Source organism: Nannobrachium achirus (assembly GCF_963921795.1).
Source record: "Nannobrachium achirus genome assembly, chromosome: 9".
NCBI classification, from domain to species: Eukaryota; Metazoa; Chordata; class Actinopteri; order Myctophiformes; family Myctophidae; genus Nannobrachium; species Nannobrachium achirus.
Window position 1 is genome coordinate 57860768 of NC_137818.1, and position 27747 is coordinate 57888514.

Sequence of the window (27747 nt, forward strand, 5' to 3'; positions counted from 1 at the left end):
GATGGGAAAGAACCTTTGAGCCAAATGCTATGCACGCACACATATACACTCGCACGCACGCACGCACGCACGCACGCACGCACACACACACACACACACACACACACACACCATTATTGAGCGGTGGTCACACCGTCTCCATAGCGTGGCCGTGTGTGTATCTATGTATGTGGGTCCGTATGTAGCCTAAGTACCCCTGGTGACCAGAGAGGTGCTATTGAGTCTAGTCTGCCCTGAGCATCAACTGCAATACCAGTGGTGGCCTGAGTGACATGGATGGATGGATGGCTCTCTCTCTCACACGCAAGCAAGCCCCCCCCCCCCCATATTATATATATATATATATTTTTTTTTTAATATTTTTTATTATAATTATTATTATTATATATTTGTTTTGCTGTTGCGCAGCCTCCACGACCACCGCTCAGTTCACACGGGTGTGATTTTTTTAATCTATGGTGAGAGATAAACCTGAAGTGCCCTAGGTCAGTGTCTCATAGCAACCATGAGGTCTATTCCCACATTATGATGTTAATAAACTCCAATAGCAAACTGTTGATTCATTTGAATGCTTTTCTGCTTCAAGCAGTGTAATACGGGCAGTCACTTATCCCTAGGCTATGTGTAAAATGATATTATAGGATATGATTCACTGTCATAGAGTATATCGTTGACGTCTGGTGGAAACCTTGTGAGTCCTAAACCGTTCCTTTTTTATTGTTATTTAAAAACAATATGATTTAAAATAGAGAAAATAGCCGATTGTACTGCTCACACTACAAATGTGAGCTTGAGCTCACACTTGTAGATCTGCTATTTTCACTCTTGTATGATGAACAAGGGTAGGGATGCGGTATCGGTACTCGTGGTATCGGTACTCGCCCCGATACCGGCCTATTTTGCGGTATCGGTACTCGTCAGATACTGCTCACAAAGCGCCCGAGTACCCTGTGTGTTTCGCCACTTCGCCTTTCTCTCTCTCTCTTAAAGTATCAAAAGTAAAAATACAAAATGTTTGAGCATAGCAGATCTAGAAGATCATGCACAGTACAGGAATTTCCATTTGCTAAACCTGAAAAAAAAGTGAAATGTGTGGCAGTTGTGCCATGTTCTGGGAAAGCAATGCATGTTATATACAGCCAGAAAATGAGGAACATCTGATAAAAAAAAGTAAAAAAAAACGTAATTTAACCCTCTAAGGCCCACGGTTGTAATATTGCAACGTTTGTATTTTATCCAAAAAAAGGTTTAAATCATTTTATTTTAGCTCCCCCTGCCACCTAAACATCACCATTGGATTCTATTGTTTAGTATTATAATGCCATTGGCCACAATATTTGCATATAAATACCCCCCACAGGGGCTGACATTCACACCCGCCACACCCGCTGACATTCCAGAGTTTTGACGAACAACATCTCACTTTTTCATGGAAGCTATTCCTCACAAAAAAAATAAGTAAAATGCCTGTACTATTTTTTTTGGTGATCATTAGAATGTCTAGAACATGTACATATGTTATTATTGTGAAAAATATCCCCCATATGTAAATTAGAGCATGATTTATGATTTATGATTTATGGCTATAAAACCTTACAAAAACATTTTTTTGAAAAAAACATTACATTTTCCTCTTATTAGGACTCCTACAACACCATCTGATTTTTTTCAATTTTTTATTTCAAGTATTTCTATATTTGGGCCTTAGAGGGTTAAAGACATTTTGTATTATTAATTGTACTCGTATCGGTACTCGGTATCGGCGAGTACTCAAAATGAAGTACTCGTACTTGTACTCGGTCAGCAAAAAAGTGGTATCGGGACATCCCTAAACAAGGGCATCAACCAAAATAAATAAACATAAACATTTGAAACACAGAGATACAAGGTTTCTGCCTGACAGCAACAATATTGATTGATTGATTTCTTTTTTTTGGCATATTAGCATATGAAAACACGTGCAATAGTCAACAGGATGAACACAAGAAAGCTTCAGGCTTATTTCCATTGTGGTCCTTTCAAAGATGGTTCAATTCACAACAGTAATATGGACTATGGGACTATGCTGTACTCAACTCCCCACGGCCCGCCTCCTACATTCAGGGCCACCACTGCGTAAAAGGCACAGGAAGCCCTGTTGAAGCACTGAAGATGCAGTTCCAACTTTGACAAACTTTTCTTTACCACATACAAAAAATCATCCATATTAAACAACTCGCACAGAAGCTTGCACGCATAAATCGCTGCGGGACATTTCACACCACTATTCCAAATTTAAGCACCATGTTAAACAACTCGCACAGAAGCTTGCGCGCATTCAAGCGTAATCATCGTGGGACACTTCACCTCACAATTACAAATAGATTTTTCATTAAGCTACGTGTCCATTGCATGCTGTGCACTGTTAATTATTACCAGGATCTCACAATACTTTACATTATTATTTCACAATATAATACTGTATTCTGAATATTACTGTGTAATCACACCATCCTCTGTGATAACACAACGAATGACTGTACTCTAAATTGTTATCAGGATTACACAACACTTTACAATATATCTCACAATAAAACATTGTGTTCAGAATGTTATTGTGATATCACAACAAATGACTTGAACCGCGCTGCATTGTGGGATATCATTTCAAATTTTCATCCATTGTGAGAGGGAGAAGCAGTGAACTGATGGTGAAGATGGAATTATGAAATTATGAAGTCAATTTCAATTCAAAGGAGCTTTCAGAAGTCGTGTGAAGTTCATAACAGTGCTCTGCTAAGGTAAGTCAGTTTTCTCTCCTCCACCTTATAGTTGTGCTATCAGTCTTGCTCCAGCAAATTGTGTGCAGCACTGCCGCCGAAAGTTTTTCATGTCTGTAATAACATTTTAAATGTGTGTTTCCCTCACACACCGTTATAAGTAACTAAATAACAGATATACAAGCTCACAGCGGCGGCACTCGGTGCCGCGCTGTGAGCTTGTAAGCCAAGCCGGTGTGTGTGTGGTTTGTGCCGCTCACAGGCTCACGTCCATGGGGCTTTAGTGTTATGTAAGTCGGCTACGCAATGTTCGCCCTGTCGGTTCAATACGACCGACGCGCGGGGAGCTCTCCCGCGACGCACAAGTTACGCGGGGGTCCATTGTGTGGTTTCTGTGTGGACACAGGCTCACGTCAGCGGGGCTTAGTGTCATATGTTGGCTGCTTACTAGCGGTAGGGAACGTTCGCCCCGCCGGTTCAATACAGCCGACGCGCGGGGAAGAATGCGGGTCCATTTGGTTCCTATCATTTAGCCGTGGACCACCTGGAACTCCATCAACCGGACGCGATAATGACCGGACACCACTTTGAGAACCACAGACAATCCTTGTGTCAGTTGTTGTATCCTTACGCGTTACGCCGGGTCCATTTGGTTCTCAACTATATCAATGATAATATTTGCACCGCGGGGGAGGTTTTATGCTCCAGTGTGGCTAAAAGTTGCTGTTGTAAAAGCAGCCGATCCACAACACAAGCCAAGCGTCACGACACAGGAGTCTGTAGATCATTGGTTTTCAAAGTGGGGTCCGGGACCCCTCAGGAGTCCTTCAGGGAGTTCCAGGGGGTCCTTGGCTAAATGATAACAGGTCCATTTGTTCTATTTGTACATTCTGAGAGTTAAATTAACATATATCATCTCAGAGATAGAAATGCCATTAAATGGGTGTCCTGGGGGTCCTTGAAATTAAAATGGAATCACTACAGAGCCTTAAAAATCTTCTCTTATGGGGGTCCCTGGCGTGTATATCTTTTCAAATGGACGTCCACTGGCAGATAAGTGTTAAATTGGGGTTTGTTGACGTGAAAAAGTTTGAGAACCACTGGGTGACACCATCAGATTAATGATTGATTATTACCATACCTGACGTTGTGCTGTCCACTGTAGGAGCATAAATTCAATTTCTGTCAGAAATCCCATCATAAGTATAATGTCCTTAAATCCTTATGCATGGATTACATCTATATATTTAATTGCCTACATTAAAACTTTGTTTTGACTTTGATGGAATCTCCTCGCCCCTCCCCTTTCCTCCACATGTGAGACATTATGGTCATTAGGGTGACATAGGGTGATTTTTTGCCCCTTAATATCATAATGTAAGCATACCTAGAAAATAATGTAAGTCAGAAAATACTGGAATGTGTCTGAATAGAGATTTTATTTTTTATCTTCATCAAATAATATTAAAGTAAAATAAACTGAACATTTTGGAAAGATTTCATTTTTTTTTATGTACCAAACAGTACATGCCACAGAGTGATACGCCACTCTGTGGGCATAAATAAATTGTGTGTGTGTGTGTGTGTGTGTGTGTGTGTGTGTGTGTGTGTGTGTGTGTGTGTGTGTGTGTGTGTGTGTGTGTGTGTGTGTGTGTGTGTGTGTGTGTAGATTGTGGAATGCATTTAGCATTTCACCTCTTAACAATATCACACGATGGGTATCTCTGTTCAGGTGATACAATGAAACCTTGGGCCTGGAAGGATGCTGTCCATTGAAGAACAAGTGATGGGACCACATGATGTCTGCAGTATCCTGAGGATGGCACGTGCACTCTGGAGTTTATCCAAAGGTATTATACTTATAGGCTAATGAAAATTAATTATACTGAATTTAACATTGTTAATAGAATTTGGCATAGAATAATACAAAGTAGATCTAATGTGATTGACAAATTGATTGAGGTTCTAGATAAGGTTTTAGAGGTCCTGGAGAGAGTTTGGTGTCAGCTTGAGATCTCTTGGGCATGGTCATTGAGGTGGTTGTTGTCTTGTCTTGTCTTATTTATTTTACAGGCGTGTGCCGCAGCCGCTGATGTGCAGAGGACAGAGAAATTACCAAGCACCCCCTGCTTGATTGTTCAAGGTACTGTTGATATCTGGATTTTATATTATAATCTACATGATCATAAGCTACTTTTCACATAAGCTGATCAGTGTCTTGATCTAGGACCCCCGAATTGACAAGCCAGTAGACCCCATTTGAAAAGCAATGCCAGGGACCCCCATAAGAGAAGATTAGGCTACAGACCCCCCATTTAATAGCATATCAATCTCTGAGACCCCAATCTACAGTATATTGTAAAATCTATGTTAATTTAATTCTGAGTGTACAAATGGGAACAAAATTGACATGTTAGGGTCCATTTGGTTCTGAGTTACATACCCAATAAGGGTCCATTTACAGTATATTGTAAAATCTATGTTAATTTAATTCTGAGTGTACAAATGGGAACAAAATTGACATGTTAGGGTCCATTTGGTTCTGAGTTACATACCCAATAAGGGTCCATTTAGTTCCTAATTATCATTTAGCTGGGGACCCCCTAGAACTCCCTCAAGGACCCCTGGGGGTCCCCAGACGATTCATCAACCTGGTTGTAAAAATAGTGTAAGTAAAGTGACTAAATCTGGCTTATATTTCTGTCTTACCTTCAAAAACCCTTCAAAATCCCAGACAAAAAAACATTGCTGAATCTGACCCTAATTTGAGAATTGTCCTAAATGCCCGTTAAATCAAAATAAAGTGAGTTGTGTCACAGTTTGTGATGTTGCTGATCATTGAAATTCTACTCTTGTTCAATTAGCATTTCACCTCTACAATATCACATAATGGGTATCTCTGTTCAGGTGATTTAATGAAGTCTATGGCCTGGATGCTGTCCATTGAAGAACAAGTGGTGATGGGACAACACGATGGGATCATTATTGGATAGCTGTGGTTTTCGCGATCTACTACAACTTCAATCTGCTCCTGAGGATGGTGTGTGTACTCTGGATTGGAGGTATTGTAACACTGAAATTGTACTGAAACATTGTACTAGGGGGCACGGTGGCGCAGTGGTTAGTGCTTCGCCTCACAGCTAGAAGGTCCTGGGTTCGATTCCCGCCGGGGGACGCTGTGGGTGCTGGGGGCGTGTCTCTCCCTCCGCGTCATCAGCGCCCACACCCTAGGTGGGGTCGGCGATAGGGCCTTTCTGTGTGGAGTTTGCATGTTCTCCCCGTGTCTCCTAGGGTTGATACCCTCACAAAAACATGCAGTAATCCTGGTCTCAATAATGCCTCCCCCTGGCCAGCCGGGGCGCTTGATGGAGGGGAAAGGAACTGGTTGGAATAACGTGTTCCTTCCACGCGCTACGTCCATCCCGGGGAAATCCCCCCTGTCAGGTGAAAAGAAACAACTTGGACTACTCATGCATTGAAGGAAGCATGAGGTCAGTCCGTTGTCTCCCCAGGCACGGCAGAGGGAGAGCAGAGCCCAGGATTACATAGACAATTCGCACTGGGTGAAAATGGGTTGCAAAATTGTGGGATAAAAATTATATTTAAAAAAATAATAAAAAAAAGAAACATTGTACTGGATTGCTTGCAACATTGATACTTGAATGTTACTTACTCTCAGTACTACTTTCTTTCTGTGGTGTGTAGGGCAGGGGTTTTCAAAGTGGGTAACGGGGCACCCTGGGGTGCTGCGACGGCAGTCCAGGGGTGCCGCGAGATCATTTGATAATATTTGGAATGTATTTATTTGGACAAATATTTAGTATCATTTAAGTACAGTTCTAACCAAAATGGCTATTATCGCAACGTTATCCTCTCAACATAATCACTTTTCACTAGTTTAGTACATTTTATGGATGATAAATACAAAACTAACGGTTTTGGACAAGGTTTCCACCCGACAACGATGATATGCTATAAATATAAGGTGCTGGGAGTGAAAATTATAATGTAGGGGTTCTTCGGATTAAAAAGATATTTATGGGGTACCCTGAGACAAAAAAGTTTGGGAACCCCTGGTGTAGGGTTTACTTAAGGGAAAGGGGAACTGCTGCATGTGCCTTGTATAAACGGTGCAATATATGTCTATGTGAAACTAAAAGTTGTTGTCTTATTGTTTACAGGTGCTTCATGGGAGAGAGGCTCCAAATCGAAGAAGCGTGGCGGTATCAACCCACACGTGAGCACACTTTTGAGACAACTTGTGGACTTTGAATGGTCGATGGTATTCAGGACTCCAATATGAGACACACTCATACGCATTTGAAAGAACTTGTGGACTTTGAATGGTCGATGGTATTCAGGACTCGAATATGAGACACACTCATACGTGTTTCAGATGCCCTACTCTTGTTTGTCCAACTCCACCTGCCATTATTCTTATCTGGATATGTAAAATTGCCAATATTCTTTGCTGATGCCCTGTCACTTCATTCAGCAATGCTCGCCTCTTCTGTCTCGGCCTGCACGTTAGCAAGGTGCATACTGTAATCATTAGGTTGCTTTGTTTTTACCACTGCTGTGTTGCCTTATACCTTCAGGACTTATGTGACTGAGTGCAATGTTGAGGTGTACTTCACATACTTCGTGCCTGCTGAAGTGTGTTCATATAACACACAGGAGGGTTGCCAGAGAGAACCAGTCACCATTTCTTCCCAAGTTGTGAAGGCAACCTCCATTTGTGTTATATGGACACATCTCACCTCTGTTCCAACTGGCATGAGGGTGAGTAGATGAGTTATTTTGCAGTTAAAGGAACAGTTCACCCAAAAGGGAAAATGTTGTATCTACTCACCACCATGCTGATACAAAGTCAGGTGAAGTTTTTTAGTCCACAAAATCACTCCTAGTCAAGAGTTTCACAGGAAAACAGTGTTGCAGCCTCCTAAATAACTAAAGTCTATGACAACCAGTTTTCAAACTGGTTAAAAAAAAGTGCCTCCAGACACCAGACCAAACTCCAGGAGTGTTTGTAGACTTAACACTTCTAATGAGTAAAAGGCTTTGAGAGAGACTGGTGTGGTTCTTCTTTGTCCATTTGAAATGTTGCACTTTGTGTTGGAATTGTACAATAAAAAGTTTAAATGAATGAAGTTGTATTTTTTTGTTTGTTTTTGTTTTAGCATGTTTGTTGTATGTATGGTAAAATCACAGTTAAGACCCATTCCCACTGAGCCAGATAACAGATAAAGAAATCTCTTTCTTCAGATATTTTTCCATTCAAAGTGGATGATAGATAGTTAGATACAGATAAAAAAAATATCTGTCACAGATAAAAGAAATATCTGTGGCAGATATTTTTTATCTGTATCTACCATCCACTTTGAATGGAAAAATATCTGGAGAAAGAGCTCTTTTTTATCTGTTATCTGGCCCAGTGGGAATGGGCCTATAAATTCAAATTTACAATATTTTACAGTATTAGATACAATTTACTGTAAATTTACAGTAAATTACTGCCTACTGAGCTGCCTTACATTCACAGTAATAGTGTAAAAATACAGGCAACTACTGTAATATTACAGTAAATAACTGCAATACATACTGCTAAATCACAGTAAATTACTAACATTTCACAGCTGTGAAATTACAGTAATTTACTGCGCAATATTTACTGTGAAAATTACTGTGAAAGTAATGCAATTATTATCCAGTAATTTACTGTAAATTTACGGCGAATTATTTTACAGTGTGTGTGTGTGTGTGTGTGTGTGTGTGTGTGTGTGTGTGTGTGTGTGTGTGTGTGTGTGTGTGTGTGTGTGTGTGTGTGTGTGTGTGTGTGTGTGTGTGCACGCGCGTGTGCGTGCGTGCTTGTGTGTCGGCTGCTCAACAGTACTTGCTCCCCCAGCGGTATTGCAGCTGTTGGTACTCATACATAGATACGGACATACTGTAGTGTCCTACACAAACACTTCAAACACGTCAAACATGCACATGGGAGCTGTTTGCACCGCTCAAAAACAAGATGAGACAAAAAGATGATAACAGAAACAAAAACAGAACACATATAGGGCCCAGAACTACATCAGCACCACAAGAGCACACAACCACAAATCTATATGAAATGTAAAGACGTTCAATAAAAACTATGTGATGAATGTATAATCAATAGAAAAGCCTGAGAAAAAAGAAGAAAAAAAATAAGTTCTGTACTGTTTCCGCTTAAGCATACACATCACTTGTGTGATGAGTGAGTGTCTCTTAAACAGGATTGTGTGACAGTGACATTAGACCTATCTTAAGATGAGTTCAAAACGGACTTTTGAGACATACTGTACAGTACCTTGATCTGTTTGGAATATACAGTAGATACTGCCCACAACTTTCTGGATTACCAATCTTCAAGTTGGTGCCTTGCAATGTTTCCTCCACTGTCTGTGAGTGAAATTGAATGTGTGAAAGTATTGCACATTGTAAACTAAGCGCTTTGGATAGAGGCACCAATTGAACCGTTTACCAATTAATGAGAAATGAACCGTGACTTCTGCTGTTGATACTGAGAAATAACTTCAGGCTGCAAGACCCGAAACTGGGAGAAAACGATCGGAGGCTAACGTACTGTAGTATTAACCCATTTAGGCCTGAACACATTATGACGCAATATTTTATGCTTTAAATATAAAAAAAATAGCAGATATAAAAGCTCACAGCGCGGCACCGAGTGCCGCGCTGCAAGCTTGTAGATCTGCTATTTTTGAAAAATCGTGAAAATTTGAATTTTGACCCGATTCTATAAGTGTCTTTTGAATCCTTCTAAGATTTTTGGAGAAAACCTAGGTTTCTATGTCAGCAATCTGGCCAGCCATCGTCAAAGAAAAGGTCCTTTTCACTCAACTGGAGCTCAGTTAGTCTGTTCTTGAGAGACTACTATGTCAGTGGTGCTCAAACCTTTTCATGTGAAGGACCCCCAAAATGATATTTATTTGGCCACGGACCCCCATTTCAAAATATCTAGTTCCAGGGACCATGCACCCAGAAGCAAATTTTGAGTTGAAACTTTGAAAATACATATATTCAAAGATTTGCACACATTTTCACGACTTTTTCAAAAATAGCAGATCTACAAGCTCGCAAGCTCACAGCGCGGCACCGAGTGCTGCGCTGTGAGCTTGTATATCTGCTATTTTTCACTGGTTAAAGCATTCAATAATTCTAAGCCTAAACTGGGAGAAAACGATCGGAGGCTAACGTACTGTAGTATTAAGAGACATGTGAACGTCTGTGACTATTAATATCCAGCAGCTGTGCACAATTGAATTCGCATACGTTAGAGTTATACGTTAAGCTTTGTTTAAATAGGTTGACAAATTGCTATGCTCAGTGATTTGGTGACAGGATGTGAATACCCCCGGCTGCAGTGTGGACCAGGCACATGCACACATAGACATCAAAGGGGGCTTGAGCCCCTGCCCTTTTATCTGTCTGTAAAAAGTGCCCTCTCCAGTCCATGAATGTAGTTTTTACTATGGTGAAAGAAATGCAAATGCCCTCTTTCCATGCCATACCCAAAGGCAGCATTCAAAAGAATTGCCTTGTCCAAACTCTCCTGAACTTGAATGCAGCATCTTATGTTGAAATAATTGCCCTCTCTGCGTAGAAATCCATGCCGTAAACCACATCTCAAGTATTCACTTGATTAGTTTAGTGTGGTATCAAGTAACGAAAATAGGCGACCTCCTTGGAGGTCTGCTATTTTCGATATTTTCACCAAAAAGCCCTTTTCGAAATTTCAGCCCCTGCCTCTCTAACATTCTCTGCATGTCCCTGGTGTGGACAATAATAAAACTGTGTCTTGACAAGTACTGCAGGTTCACTAGTTTAGAACCACCACTTAAGTTACTGTCAAACAAAATGAAACAGCACAAGAGGTGACATTGTGTACTGGGAGCATGTGTGGTCTGCAGAAGTGATACTCAGCCTGTGGGCAGAGGCCAACTGGTGGGCCGTGAGGATATTATAAGAGGGCCCCCACATAATTGGCAGAATTTATTGATAGTTAAAAATAATAATAATAAAAAAAAAAAAAAAAAACATTAAAGGGATAGCTCACCCAAAAATAATCATTTTTTCAATTGATTACTAACCCCATGGAGACTTGAATTCATGGATATATTTTAGTTTTTGTCACATTCCTGAGCCAATAATGTGATGACCAGCATGGTTCCCTATGGAGACACAAAGAGCCTGCTTTCTTCCCTATGGAGACACAAAGAGCCTGCTTTCTTCCCTATGGAGACACAAAGAGCCTGCTTTCTTCCCTATGGAGACACAAAGAGTCTCCTCAAATTATTGGCTTAGGAATGCAACAAAAACAAAAAAAGAAGGTCACAAGGTTTTCTTTAAAACCTTGTGAAAGGGGGCACCCGCTGGACTGGTCCAGGCGCATACCACATATGCGTCGCCACATAGGCATTGATGCCTGCTGGCGTCGCCGGTTCGATTCCCAATCCGGACGACCTTCGCTGCATGTCACTTCCCGTCTCTCCCCCCATTTCCTGTCAGTCTACTGTCCTATCCAATAAAAGCCCAAAAAACTAATCTTTAAAAAAAAAACCTTGTGAAAGACTTCCGCACACCCACCCAGTCCCTTTCCAAGCAGGTGCCCAGGATGAATGTGAACAGATTAGACCTGCACAGTCGCGCACACACACTGCCACTTGCAGGTTCAAGACAAGAGCTTATTAAAGCGCAACGTTTCGGTCATGAGTCCTTCTTCAGACTGTTCATGTAGACGCACATATCTTGAAAGAGGAAGGTCTCACGACTGAAACGTTGCTCTTTAATAGATTGTTCTTTAAAATCCAGGAAAAGTGAGTTTTCGTTGTAAAACAGATGATGAGTAACTTAAAGTATAGATCAAAGCTGGAACTATTGGAACTATTGATCATAACATGGTCAGAAAATGCACGCGGTCCAGCCATCTGACCACTTAACACCAGTGGCCGGATGGCTTGGCCATGAACCAACGCCTTTGAGATTTTTACGTGGGCCCCAAACCAGGAAAGGTTGAGAACCACTGGTTTACAGAGAATGAAAAGCAAACAAAATGACAAAACAAAAAAACATAAAAAGAAAGAAAAACTAATTCCGTCAATTTTCACTTCATTGGTACTGTAATAACCTGACTTTCGCCAGATGGTTTGCAGCATTGCGTATGCCTGCATAACGCTCTGCTTCTACCATCTGGACTCGGGTCCAGCACAACCGATGTAAGGGGCGGGCCATTTTTTAAAATTCTAAAGCAGGTGATTGGATATGGCCGTGCCAACTCCAACGACTCATATTGGCCTGTCTGCATGACGTTGCACCCAGAATCCGCCTCCTGGGTTTCCACGTGGTCTGCAATCAGACTCTATTGGCTCAGAGCCGCTCAGAGCCCGCCCATAGCTGCCGCTGATTGGTCCGGCCAGGGACATTCCGAAGGGAACCCCTCCTCCGCAAGTGAACCCAGATGGTAAAGCAATGCATAAGCAATGCTGCCACCATCTGGCGAAAGTCAGGTAAGTACTGTAATGCTTTAAAACTGATCTTCACTAAAGGACATTTACATTTTTTATGACTATAATTTGTCCCTCTAATGATGTAATGGTCACTTAGTGGTGATGTCACACGTCAATACAACCACAAAAAAATATGAAGTAATTACGTAAAATATAATTATTTCAGCATGATTGAATTTAATTGAGTTGAATTACTAGTCATTTTCCTTACCTATTTACTTACTTACTTACTTACTTACTTACTTACTTACTTACTGACCTTTTCAGGGATCGGCCATTAAATTAAAATAATTTGTTAACCAATGCTCCCCAGTTGTCCGCTCCTGTTTTCTCATTAAAATAATTTGTTAACCAATAGTAAGGGAAGGTTAGGAACTCCTTCCCTTATTTTAAAATCATGTATGGTGACTTGTTGTGTGTTTCTGCTCACCTGAATATTTCTTGGACTGAAATGTCTAGCAAGAACATTTATTGTGTCATATGTGATGATCTGTACGGTGGCGTTTTCCCATACAGAAATCTTGATGACAAACAGCAGCGGGTGTTTCTAAAAAATATTTGGAATAAAAACTTATCAGAAAAGAAGAGAGACATCATGTGGCTGGTATCTGTAAGGCGACTGGCCGTTAGAGCAGTGGTCAAGTGGAGCTTATATGTAAAAACTGCTAAATGCCCTTTTGTCAATTGTAACGAAGACGAAACAGTAGAACACCTGCTGGTGGATTGTCTCAGGTCACAATACGTTTGGGGGGAAATGTCCCGTATTGGTTTTAAAGTAAAAATAACGTATAACGCAGTAATGTATGGTGTTTTTGAGGAGACTCTTTCAACCATGGACCAGGACTTTTATTGGTCTGTGGTATGTACCACAGTTAACAAACTGTGGAACACCCGCTGTGTAATGACAATCAAGCAAGAGGCCACATCTGGAGAGGTGGTCTTTAAGCAAATAGTCACTGAGCTGAAGAGACAAAGAACTTTGGACTCGAAAAAAAAACGTACTGAAGCCGTGGCACCTTTTGAACTTGTAATTCTATATTTATATATATATATATGTCACGTTTTTTTTGCGTCTCAGAGAATTAGAGAAACGGAGCGCTTGCCGTGCCGCACAGGGCGGAACAAGCGGTCGCCACAACAACGTCCTCCAGGCGGAGCCACTCGATTGTCCACGACATTGCAAGCGGCGCGAAGGCCAGCGGACCTTGGTCCTGCTCTTCGCCCCCGAGCGCCGCAGGCGCGAGTGGCCGCGAAGAGCGGGCCAGGGCCGCGTGGCCGGCGGAGCGCCGCGCGAGTTACGAAGCCGTGGTGAATGCAATCGTTATATTTATGCCCAGGCCGTAAGGCCTGGGCAAGCCCACGATAAACGCCCTGTCCAAGTGACTACAATGGAGCTAATGGCTAAGCTAGGCTAGGCTAGGCTAGGCTAGGCTAGGCTAGGCTAGGCTAGGCTAGTAAATAAAGAAAGAGAGTCGCAAACGAGTGACGTCAGCGCCTTCACTATTGAATGGCTGCGTCGCCATCTGGTGGTGATTAGTGTGTGGTGAACTACAAAACGAGCGCTCTTACCACAGTCTCCCTGAGTTACCCAAAATGACTGTAACATATATATATTTTTCTATTTTTCTATATTATTATATGCTTTCTATCTAAAGGCCTATTTTGTTAGATGTTGGGGAAAAAAAGAAAAAAAGGGGGAGGATTTCCAAAAAAAAAAAAAAAAAAAAAAAGTAATGCCCTTACATATATTTCCTGTACTTATAATGTAATTACTAGGGTTGCGGTATCGGTACTCGCGGTATCGGTACTCTGCCCGATACAACCCTATTTTGCAGTACTCGTACTCGCCCGATACTTTTCACGCCAGCGTCCGATACCAAGCAGGGGCGTCACAAGGGGGAGAAAAGTGGGACTGGGTTACTGGGGCTCAAGGTGAAAGCCAGGGCCTTAATTATTTTTATACTTTTGCTATTGAAAAATAGCAGATATGCAAGCTCACAGGGCCGCACTGCAAGCTTGCAGAGCTGCTATTTTTTAATACCCTATGAAGAACATTCATGGGGGGCCAGCAGTGAATCCTTGTACCCAGGGCCCAGAATTTGGTGCGACACCCTTGGCAATGAGTGAACGGAGCGAACGCTGGCATTCAGCGGCAGCAGGCTGTCTGTCTGTCTTTCTGCTGTTCAACATGAGTAGGGCTACATTGAGTTATTTAGCAGCATCATTCATCATTCATTAATCTTAAAACTTGCTACGATGCAAAGTTTGTCTGAGTGCTTTGCCTTTGATGGAGAAATCAAATCCAAAAAAGGCGACTGGATGTGAATCACTCACTCATTACCTCGGCAGCTCGGCTCGAGCCTGTTGCATCAGTGTGATCCGCTCATCTGAAGAATAATCCATTTTGAGGTGAGATTTTGAGAACATGGAGAAAGTAGTCTCAGTCATAAGTTGGCTGCGAATGCCATAAATAATGGTTTAAAGTAGGCCTAACAGTGATGAGAGATGAGCGAGATGAGAGAGGTCGCTTAACGAGAGTCCTGTCAGTCCAGCTGCGCTGCTGTGCGCTGTGCTGGGGAGTTAATTGGTACTTGCCCTAGTTTTACGTCTTTCACTGGTGATGTAATCAATTATTTTGGAGCAGATTCCAATAGTATAAACATTATTAAAAGGCTTTCATATACTCTTGATATCTTTTTCAAATGAAGTTTAGCCTAATAGATTGAAATGTGCTAGATTTTGGCTATTTTCTGCTTGTTAATGTCAATAAATAAATTCATCAATTAATTTTCAGTTATCCGAATAGGTTTCAAAATTGTCGTGTACATGTCAGTGAAATTAGTCGCTAGGAACATCCCTAATTTTAAGATTTGTGAGGATGACAACACATTGTTTTGTATTATTAATTGTACTCGTATCGGTACTCGGTATCGGCGAGTACTCACAATGAAGTACTTGTACTCGTACTCGGTCAGCAAAAAAGTGGTATCGGGACATCCCTGGTAATTACATTCTAATGTATTGACATGCCTGTTCCTGATTTGCTTGTATGCATGTAAATGCTTAAAATAAATGACTGTAAACTGCAAATTCTCAATAAAGTTTATTTAAAAAGCAGGAAGGTTAGCCTATTGCTACATCAATCCGGGAACTAAATCTAAATCACTAGCTTTCTTCACAAATGTGTTCATAAAGGTGTCTACTATCACCTCTGAATTTTGTCAAACCCAACTCCCTTGACATACTTTGTGGGAGCCAATCAAAGTTGGAGGTATTGGGATACCCAGGGCATGGGATTAAGGGGGGGGGGGATGGCCAATATGAACGTATGAAGTGTATAATTAGGGTATTGTTGGGCTGCTGAATCCATTCCAACCATTAGTTATCAGTAGAAATGACTCCTTGGCCATAAAAAAGGCCTAATTGGCTAAGGCTTAGCCAATCATGTAATTCGAGTTCACCTGTGTCCTGTTAGTCCCTATGTTTTAAACCCTGTGTTTGAGTGTTCCTTGTCAGATTGTATCATGTTATCCTGTGTGTCATGTGTGATTACCCACCTGATCTTGAATAGTTTTCATGAATTCAAACCCTACTCCAATTTTATTTTTTATTGACAATATTATATGTCTCATGGACAAACGAAAGTAGGTGTGGCCTATTTTATGGCCAAGGAGTTATTTTAACTGAAAACGAATCGTTGGAATGGATTTAGCAGCCCAAAAAAATACCCAAATTACACAACTCACACATTTATATTGTCCATTTTTTATTTTAATCCCAGGCCCTCGGGATACCCAATAACTTTGATTGGCTCCCACACAAAGTATGTCAAGGGAGTTGGGTTTGACAAAGTTCAGAGGTGATAGCAGACACCTTTATGAACACATTTGTGAAGAAGGTTAGTGATTTAGATTTAGTTCCCAGATTGATGTAGCAATAGGCTAACTTTCCCTTACTACAATGCTCCCCAGTTGTCCGCTCCTGTTTTCTCATTAAAATAATTTGTTAACCAATGCTCCCCAGTTGTCTGCTCCTGTTTTCTCTCTACAGCAAATCTGTTCTCTGAAAACAGAAAAAAAAAAGAAAAAAAGCCAGAACTCAGTCACACTCACAACGTGGCTCGACGCAGCGTTTTGTGAGCTTGTAGATCTGCTGTTTTCACACACTCACGACTGAATAGAGTCACTTGGGTTTCATGTGGTTATTTAAAGTGACATATCTGTCGGTTCAAAAGCAGTTGAAATGGTGTATGTAGTAGCTAATCTCATTTCAGCCGCACTTGTTATCTAAGAAAAATACTGAAAACATAACTCTGTCAAGTTGCATTTAATTTCACACTCATAAATATTTCAAATGACAAGCATCTACTGTAGACTGCAGACATTTTTAAGGAATTACAAATAAAAGGTTCACAAATTCCTCTGAAGCATGTATACTGTAGTTATGTGTATAACATGTACAAATATGTTAACATAATGTCATATCAGATAACCTCACAAATGATGGTGTGTATTGCAATGCTTAGCCAATAAACGACTTAAACTCTTTACAGTACTTAATTGACTAGAGTACACAGAGCTCTATACTAGATTTCTCCTTTTTCCCTCTAAACCAAATCTCTTCACCCAAAATAACATATCTACAAGCTCACAAGTTGCCACACAATGTGAGCTTGTAGATCCAAATGTTCGCCAGGATAGGGACATTTAAGTTAATTTGGGCAAATGACAACACTACAACGACAACATCATAACCAGTAAGACTCCCTAATCGGGAGATAAGCAGCCGTCACGTCACATACACAAACTCTAGAAGGCAATCGTAGCCAATCAGGAGGGAATATGGGAAATGGGACAGGTCCATGTTGATGACATGACTTTAGAGATACTGTGTACCGCTTTGAATGATTTTAGGGCAAAATCTGTGGGAGCGGTGTCCAACAATGTGTTTAGCAAAAATAGGCCTGATGGTGGCGCTAGAAGAGGGCCATGTGAGAAATGAGGTTGTGGTTTGTCAGCCAAGGAGTGTGTGTGCAAAGTTTGGCATGTATAGGGGCAACGGTGCGGAACAGTAGGGCAAAAGTGTGACGTGACGGACATACTGGCGGACTAACATCCGGTGGAGCTTTTCATAGTAACTTGCGACCTGAAGGTCGCAACTATTCTTTCATACTTTCCAGAAATATATATTTTTATGACATGCTATTTACAATAAAGTTGGAACTGTTACCCCCGTGACCGATTCCAGATAAGCGGTTGAAGATGGATGGATGGATGGATATTTGATTGGATGTAAGTCTGGACAACTAACAAAGTGGCTTCAGTTCCATCCGTTGCCATGCACCATTTCAATTGAAATTGTCTAATACCCAAGTTTTATGTCCATTACTCGCTCTCCCAGTGGAGAGAGGGCATTGCAACAATGTCGAAACTACAACAAAGATGGTGGTGCATCTAGTGTCCAATCTGTCGTCTTCAAATAACTTAGTCAACATTGTCAATAGAGCATCGCAGTGAGGTGTCGGAAGTAAACTGCCCATTCATTTACCCCATAGGGGATTTCATTATCAGCCATACAATCCTAACAATTCAATGTACACTTACCAGTAGGCTTGTGGTTGTAAAATGGTTCTATATGCTCCTGTAGAACCCCAGAGTATGTATGCAATCACTCTAGTTCTAGTAAAAACATGTTTAATAAAGATCGCACGGAGAAGAACTGCATTACCCATACTGCAAAAAATTTACATCCGGTGAAATCGACGTCTGTGATTGCTGGAGCTTCTTCTTCTTTCATGTAGTTTGCGGATTGCGGTTACCTCGGAAGTAGTTACTGCCCCCTGTCTGCCCGGCCGATTATTGCACTTCAGCAGAACTCCGTGAGCGAGTGTCTTTCTTTTACAAATATGATGTGCTATTTTAAAGATGACGATAATAGCGTCCACAGAGATGGAAATCACCACATGTCAGGCCATATGCTGGCCTGGATAACTAAACTGAGCGTGATTTAAGGGATATATTTCAGGAAATAAGTGTCATTCGCAATGCATTCTGGGAGTGTTGTTTCCGCAATTTTGAAAATAATGATGTACACAGTCTTGTACCCTGCCCTTTTTTTCAGCTTTCTAATTAATTGTTGCATTAAAAAAAATTGAATATTATCATGATTCCTCACAAGCCGGGGTGGCTTTGTCAGAGGCTTAAAAGACGTTAAATAAATACTTTATGAAATATCTATGGAAGAAATGAATGGGGAAAACACTTCTGACAACGGAGTGAGGACGGGGTGGGGCTTACACTGCGACGCTCTATCAGGTGTCCTGCCTGACATCGGCTCCACCAGCTCCAACCACTGCCGATGGCAGATGCAGATGTACTATTTACATTGTACTAACATACTCTATCATCTATCAAGCATAAAATAGGGTTAATTTGGGTAAACTGTTCCTTATTTTTGCTGGGGACCCCCTGGAACCCCCTGAAGTACGGTACGAAACTGGGGATCCCCGGACCCCACTTCGAGAACACCGCCCTACTTGATCAAACACTGGACCGGAGACGTATTCAGCTGATACTGAAAGCCGTGCATGTGTTGTCCTCCGCGAAGTCGAACCTCTTGTTCTCCCGGGCCGGCTCGGTGCTCTCGTGAGACGAGTCCTTGATAACGCTGTAGTACACCGGCGCATCGTACTTGCTGGCGTTCTCCCTCTTGCCCCGGCCTCCCTTGCACCGGCAGAGGTTTCGAAAGGCGGCGCGGAACTTCTGAGACATGAGGTTGTAGACGACCGGGTTGATGGCGCTGTTCATGTAGACGCACATCCGGCAGAAGAGCACCAGCCAGGTGTTGTGGTAGGGCGGGTCCATCAGGGAGTTGACCACCACCAGCGTCCGGTACGGCAGCCACAGCAGAGCGAACAGAACCACCACCACAGCCAGCATCTTCGTCACCTCGAGAGTCAAGGAGATACGGAGGAGTGAGCTATAGCGTCTCGCGATAATTAGGAGGGATAAAATAATTATCCTGATGGATATTATTATTATGTCCAATGCAAGCCCTTTGGGCACGGTCGTTGAAAGATTATAGGTTATAACGAGTTGACTAAGAATAGCATGGAGATGACGAGCAGAAAAGGTGGGAAATGTATTAATGTATTACTATAACAAATGTTTCCAGTTACCAGAAATAGGCCACTTAATGATAATCATTAATATTTGAACGAAGGGCATAGATAGTAGTTGAAGCCGTACCACATATGGTAGGCTTTGATGCCCAACAGCGAGTCTTCAGTTGGGTGGACCTTTGCATGGCATGGCACTCCCTGACTGTCTCTCTACTACACACTAAGACTATAAATAAAGGCAAGAAAATGTAAACAATATATATCTCTGCTGTCGGGTCGAAACCTCCTAACTCCAAAATGTTCATTTTCGGGAAAATGAGCTCAAGTGGAGTTAGGAGGTTTTGACCGAAGGGCTTTTTACTACTTTTCATTGGTTCAATAGTATTTTAACCAACACTCAGATGTAAAGGGTGTTCAATAGCCCTGATTTACCGGTATGCCAAAAAATCAAAAACCTCAAAAACAGAGTTAAGAGGTTTTGGCCAGACAGTGACGAATATATAACTTCATTTATGACTACCAGTAGTCACGTTATGTTCTATTTCCTTTGGTGTGTTACGACTGACGCGTGTGTGTGTCTCTGGTTGGGGTACCTGTTTTCTTGACGACAGCGCACCCCTGTGAGCCCCGGCGGGCCCCTGGTGCACGGAGCCCCTCTCGCCGAGGTGCGACGGCAGCGGGCTCACGAACAGGATCCGGGCGATGAGGCCGTACAGCGCCACGGCCACGGCCAGGGGCACCACGTAGAACAGGGTGAAGTCCAGGAAGTAGACGGGCATGTAGAGGTTCCGTGACACGCGGTAGCCGCAGGTGACCGCCACCCCGTCGGCGTAGACCGTCTCCTCCGTGTCCACCAGGAAGAACCACATGATGCAGTAGAGCGACGTGAAGAGCCACACGCCGGCGATGATCCGCTTGGCCCGGGAGACCGTGCACAGGAACTGGGCCTTGATGGAGTGGCAAATGGCGATGTAGCGCTCGACGGTGAAGGCCGTGATGGAGCAGGACGACACGTTGATGCCCAGGTACTGCAGATAAGTGATGCAGACGCAGCCGCTGTAGCCGTACACCCAGAAGGCCAGCACGTCGGAGATGTTGGGCAGGCCGGCGGCCAGGAGCACGATGAGGTCGGCGATGGCCAGGCTCACCAGGTAGCAGTTGGTCGGGGTCACCATGTGCTTGGTCCGCAGCACCACCAGGACCACCATGACGTTCCCGGCGATCCCCACCCCGCAGATGAGCATGGTCAGGAGGATGGTGATGACCTGCTCCTCGACCGGGTTCAGCGGCATTTCCGTCAGGTTCAGGACGGTACTGGAGTTGGCGTCGTGAGCGACGGTGGCGGTGGCGGCGGTGGCGGCGGTGGCCGCATCCACGGTGTCCATCGTCTTATATCAGGGGTCTTCGACGTTTTCAGGCCAAGGACCCCTTAGTTGAGAGAGAGATGAAGCAGGGACCCCCACAACCTTATCATAGATTCCATTTAGTTTCATTGTTTGACAGCACAATCATCAGTGTATTTTGGATTCATGTTGTGTTTTCGGATATTTAACCACTTGAACCGTCAATACTTAATAAACTTGACCTTTCACTTTCAGTACTTGGTCTGCTCTTTTTCCCCTCTGCACCAAACCTCTTTGCGAAAAATAGCTGATCTACAAGCTCACAACGCCTCGCAGCGCGAGGCGTTGTGAGCTTGTAGATCTGCTATTTTTGTCTGATTTTGGTTGATATAAAAAAAGGAGAAAAAAACTTTCTATCACTCAACGATTTGGAGGACCACCTGTAGTAACTCTGAGGACCCCCTAGGGGTCCCGGACCCCCTGTTGAAGACCCCTGTCCGTTGATCATCAGGCCATGGAGCAAGAAGCCTTTAAAAAATTGTAACAAAATACAGATCCAAGTCTAGGATTGTTTATTCACTTGTCTTGTCTGCCGGGGCTCTATACTAGATCTGCTGATCTACAAGCTCACAACACATCTGTACTTCTATATTCGCAGATTTTTCACACCAGAATATATTATGCTATGTGGTTAAAGCAGATATTAACACAATCCTTTTCACTTGGGGAAACACATATTTGAATATCTGTATAGATACAAATACCTCTGATAAAACGCCACTCAAACACTATTATACTCTGTTGGCCCGGGGTCCCCCATGGGTCTGTACTTGGTCCCCCTCCTTTTTTTTCCCCTCTACACGAAACGTCTTAAAAATTGCTGAACTATAAGCGAGGTCACAGCATACGGTAGATGGGCTAGCGTTGAATGATCACCTGTTTCTGCCGAATGTGTGGTTGTTAGGGTTAATACTTATGGTTATTCTATGTTATTTATTTAAGTGATAACATAAGATTCCGCACAAAAAATAATAACCAGAGCATACAGAAATGACACTTTGGTGACACTCGATATTTGAATTGATGAACATCTGACAGCTCTCTTTTAAGAAAAATGAAATAAGGGCTTACCATGTTCTGCAAAGAGCCAGACTCAGTGAGCATCAGGATGATGAAATAGGCAGAGCTGCAGACCTCCGGGTTTAAGGAACAGCAATGACTCCTTACACTGGGCAGCACTTCTCTATACAGCATCACATCACTTACAACCAACAAGACCCTCTCTCTCTCACTCTGTGTCCCTCTCTCTCTCTCTCTCTCTCTCTCTCTCTCTCTCTCTCTCTCTCTCTCTCTCAATTTCATTTCAATTCAATTCAATTCAATTCAATTCAATTTAACAGGCTTTATTGGCATGACATTTGTGTTGCCAAATGCACAAACAACATGAACATGATCATAATATGACATGTCAATCTCTCTCTTTCTCTGTCACTCTCTGTCTCTCTCTCTGTCTCTCTCTCCATCACTCTCTCTCTCTCTCTCTCCATCACTCTCTCTCTCTCTCTCTCTGTATCTCTCTCGTCACTCTCTCTCTTCTCAAACTGTCTCTCATTCGCACTCTTTCTGATCTGTTTCTATCTGTCTCTCTCTCTCACTGCTTGCCTCGCTCTCTCCATCTCTTTATCTCACTACCTATCTCTGTCTGTCTGTCTGTCTCTCTCACACACACTCACATGCACTGACGCACGCACGCACACTCACCAGACACTGACTGACAGACTATGCTATGCGTTGTCACGTAGAACCACCTACTCCAAAATCGATTTGTGCTCCAGCCAACCGTGGTGTGTCCACTGCGGGCATGGCTCTCATGATAAAGACCCATGTCATTATTGTACAACACAGAAGATAGCCAGCGATTCAACACCTCATCTATACTTCAGATATTAACTACCGAGCACGACTGACTCATGCAATGCATTGCGAGCTGTTATTGGTATTTTCAGTGAAGAGATTTGGTGTAGAAGGGGAAAATGATAGACCCCTGGGATAGCCTATATACGGTATACACCCCAGTCAACATGGGTTCATTCCAGTTATACGTTGTAATGAACCATAAACAAAACATAATTTGTGTGCATATACAGTGAGAGAAAATCACACATTACTACTACATATACTACTACATCCAACCACTTTACAAAATAAAATTCACGCAATCCGTGACCAATTACTGTAAGCCCAAATGTATTCAAACCAGCTCAATGGCCTTAGAGTGTTTGCCTAGAGATTGGGAGGTTGGCGTTATAAAAATGGTATCCAATGCCAGGGGCGTCACAAGGGGGGAGGGGGGGAGTGGGACTGAGTTACTAGGGCCCAAGGTGGAGGGGCCTTAATTAGTCTATACTTTAGCTATTTTTTTAGCTACTTTATGGGTCCTTTAACTGCAAATTTCACCAAGACTTCAAAAAACCTAGGAGTTACCTTTGACCAAAAAATGAGTTTTGAATCGCATATTAAGAAAGTAACCCAAACATGCTTCTTTCAATTAAGGAACATAGCCAAAATTAAACCTTTATTAACCAAACACGATCTTGAAAAGCTCATCCATGCGTTTATTTCCTCGCGCTTGGACTATTGCAACGCATTGTTTTCCACCCTGAGCGCCTCCTCCATTCATCGCCTCCAGTTGGTGCAAAATGCAGCGGCCCGGCTTTTAACCAACACGAACAGGAGAGCACACATCACCCCTGTTTTAATAACGTTACATTGGTTACCGATTCAATGCAGGATTGTTTTTAAAATTCTTTTAATCACTTACAAAGCTCTACACGGCATGGCTCCTAAATACATAGCTGAGCTATTGCATTATAAGTCTAATGTGAGAACTCTGCGATCTTCCAATCAAGGCCTCTTGGCTATTCCGTCAACAAATTTGATAACCAAAGGTGATAGAGCTTTCGAAGCAATGGCTCCCAACCTCTGGAATGGCCTGCCTCTATCTCTGAAACAAGCAGCGTCAGTCGATTCTTTCAAAGGGCAATTAAAAACGTACCTTTTTCGCAAACATTTTTATTTATAAACTGGTTTTATCCATTGTTGATTTTTATGTATGATGTCTAGTTTGTTATTTATTTGCCTTGTTGTCGTTGTTTTATTTTGTTGTTTTATTTTTGTGATGTTGTTTGACTTGCTCTTTTAGTGTACAGCACTTTGTAACATTTGTTTTGAAAAGTGCTCTATAAATAAACTTACCTTACCTTACCTTACCTTACCTATTGAAAAATAACAGATATACAAGCTCACAGCGCGGCACCGAGTGCTAAAGCACAAAATGTGAGTGAATCCTTGTACCCAGGGCCCATAATTTGGTGCGACACCCCTGCCCAGTGCCTCTCTGCTTGGCACTCAGCATGCAGTGCTGGACAAAGACCTCAGCCTCACAGCTCACAAGGGCTTAACTGCATGGTCAATTCATAATGTACCTTTTCCCTTCCAAAAATGTAGTGGGAGTCAGCAGTTTACAGTTTAGGCATTTAGCAGACGCTTTTAATCCAAAGCGACTTACAATAAGCAGGTCATACATCAATATAATACGCAAGATAATGTGTCCGTACATCAACAACAATACAACAAATGCATAGGAATATCAATCTAGAAAAAATAATAACATAGCGATGGCCAAAATGCAAAACCTCCTATTTGTAAATGTCATGATTTTTGGATTTCACTTGAAATGAGGACAACAGGCTATGCTGCACATGGTCAGTCTGTCTGCAAGATTGTTCTGCCCCTCATTTTTTTTTTTTTTAAATGTCATTTGAATAGAACCCCGATTTTTTAGTAAGTGTAAAACCTCCTATCTGCATTGCCTTGTTGATTTAAACCTTTACCACACAAAGAGGGTGAGTTGATAAAAAATGTTACTGATAATAACAGACCTGTAGAATGTCTTGATCTCAAAAGGAGCATAATTATGTGCTGTAAAAAGTGTTATTTAACAAAAGAAATAGCCTAACTATTTCTAGGTAAAAACCTCCTATCTGCATGTTGTCGACTGCAGATAGGAGTTTTTAACCTAGAAATAGTATAAATAGTAGATAGGAGGTTTTGGTGTTGAACACACATTTTTCTTTTTCATTTTCCCAACAAAGTGAATCTTTCAGATAGGATGTTTTGCATTTTGGCCATCGATAGTAAAGTACAGATACTTAAAAATATATACATTCAAGTGCAGAACCCAGGTAAATGTAATTCATTACTGTCCACCGCTGGCGTCATGTCCAGGGGGTGTACTTGTACATCGACCTGCCTCACGTCACACCTACAGAAACAGGAGATAGGATCCTGAGCCAGGATCCCTGACCCGGGGCCACATGGCTTGGGAACCATTGGCTCCCAAGGCTATACTTAGCATGTTTAAAGTCTTCTGGCCATCCTCGCTGGCATGTTGCTAAAGCCCTTTATGGCCAAACTCATCAGAAAACCTAATATAACCATCTGTACATCAGAGTGAGACAACACATTCTAATGAACCACTTAAAGCCCCCGTTCGGCCTGGAGAGCTCTTGAGCCCTCTATCTACACAGCACACAGAGACATATGAATACTAATGGCGACCGATGAGTGTGAAAAACGAGTTTTCTATTATATGCCAAGTCCGGTGTCCAATAGCATATTACTGCCTTTCAGGACTTATTTTTACAGTAAACCATCATCAAATAAGATATAATAAGACATAAATGTTTATTCTGTTGCAACATGAGGCACAGACTTTTGCATTTGTTGTTTTTTAGTATAACAAACTCTCTGAGTCTGAGTCAATACAGTACATCAATGATCCTATATAAATGCACAACTGACAAAGAAAGCATTTATGCATTTATTTATTATTAAACATGTTGTTTATTTGCACAGTCAATCATTTCAACTGTCATTCAAACTGGCATGTATAATAGGGTTATATACATTTATGACACATTGCATTTGATTGCTGTGACCGATAAGACATACTGTAGTGTAAAGCATCGTGACGGAGTGGAAGATGAAAGGTAGACTGATGATTGCATTTAGTTCAAAGGTCCCAAATCTCTGCTGTCACACAAATAGTACTCTTTATATTTAGCACATTGATGTGAGGCTTTATTTGACCAGAAATGCATGAATAATTCATAATATCTTCCAGACCCCACACAGACTGTGACATTTAAAAAAAGAAAATCATGGTTAGATGAGGCTGGAATTAAAATAGACCATAAAGAGGTGTGCTCTCTAAATATTCCAGGAATATGAATCATTGTGAATCTAAAGCTTGGTTCAGTCACGGTTTGTGACGAGACAAAACAGTTTGAAGCCTGATTTGGTTTGTTTGTCGTGTATCTTTGCGTGCCAAACATGTTAAGCATGTAACATCGTTCAACATTAATAATCTTTATTTATAGAGCACCTTTCAGACTATAACTGTAGTTTCAAAGTGCTTTACATTCAAGTTAAAACACAGGTTAAAACAAAGCAATAAGTTAAAATATAGTCAAGAGTCAAATTAAAACTGTGAAATTAAATGTCGATCCGTTAAAGGCAAGATCATAGAAGCGGGTTTCTAGCTTAAAGCCATCATCAACAGAGGTTGCCTGTCTGACATGCAGGACATTAGTACTGTAAGTAGCTTGTAGCCTATTGGGAACCAGTGGTTCCCAAGCCATGTGGCCTATGCTCTGAAGCTTGATGTACTGTAAAAGTACATCCCCATGACGCTAGCATGTTGCAGGAACCTACCCCCAGACCAACCCTTGATGCTGAGTGCCAAGCAGAGATGCATGGATTGGGTACCATTTTTATAGCCTTTGGTATGACTCAGCCATGGACAGTCTCAGTCTCAGAGGGCAAATACTACTGAGCTGGTTAGAAGACTTAGTTTAAACATAAGCTTAAGAGACCACTTCGGACATTTTCAACCATCTTCATCATCTTCTTTATATAAATGGTACTCACGTTCACGTTTGTCATTATAATATGGTACCATGTTTGTCTTTCTCAGTCACTCAGTGTTTCAGAGGAGGGTTGTGGACCATCCATAAACCCACCTACCAGCAGGGCCGTAGCGCGTCTAATCGGCGCTCTAGGCGAGCTCTCTCGAATGCGCCCCCCCCACTCCCGCGGGCGCGTTGCAGGTTTTGCCGTGAATTTAGTCGGTTTTGGGCCGGTTTTGGGCTGGTTTGGGTCCACTCCCTCCATTTCGGCACCCCCTCGGCGCCCCCTCTAGGATGGCGCTCTAGGCGACCGCCTATACCGCCTATAGCTAAAAACGGCCCTGCCTACCAGGGACATCATCGATGGGGAATCCGAGCTAAGGCTTTCTATTCCTGGCTGGTAAGTTAGCATTCTATAATAGAAGCCATTGTTCTGGCATTAATACATTTGAAACTAGAAGCAGTGCTCTTCCGAGCACAGGTCTCCACCAGGCCGTGCGTCCTGGTGGTGCTACTGTATAATAGGCCAATGTAAAAAGGGTGGCATATGTTCTTCACCTTAGATCTTTCATGGCAATCGGACGCTGCATGCATGATTTCAAGCATTGTGTTCCAAAAATGTGTTTTGCTAAAGTCTACCTGCTGGTGGCGCTATAACAGGACAATGTTAAAAAGGTAGCATTTGTTCCTTGACCTAGTGGGAATATGTATGGCAAATGTCACGGTAATCGCAAGCTGCGTTGATGATTTGAGGCATTTTGTTCAAAAACGGAGCAATCCTGCAAACTTTGGAAGCTAATATTAGCCAATCAGGATGGAATATGAAATATCAGACGGATCGGACTTGATCACATGACTATAGAGGTGTACCGATTTGCATGATTTTTGGATAAAATCTCAAGGCGTAATATCCAAAAATGTGTTTTACATAAGTCGGCCAAAAGGCTGATGTGAAAAATGCAGGGCAAAGGTTTATCCTTAGCCTCTAGGGAGTGCGCT

The 27747-nt window shown here is 42.2% G+C and overlaps 1 protein-coding gene across 1 annotated transcript; it reads right to left on the reverse strand.

Annotated features, from left to right (window-relative positions):
• Positions 1–18879: 18879 nt before the first annotated feature.
• On the reverse strand, positions 18880–20728 carry LOC308291017 (thyrotropin-releasing hormone receptor-like; the record flags this gene model as incomplete). Its single annotated transcript, XM_080732932.1, has 2 exons — positions 18880–19263; positions 20030–20728. The coding sequence occupies 2 exons, from the start codon at positions 20726–20728 to the stop codon at positions 18880–18882; spliced, it is 1083 nt and encodes a 360-aa protein (XP_080589058.1).
• Between the last annotated feature and the right edge of the window lie 7019 nt (positions 20729–27747).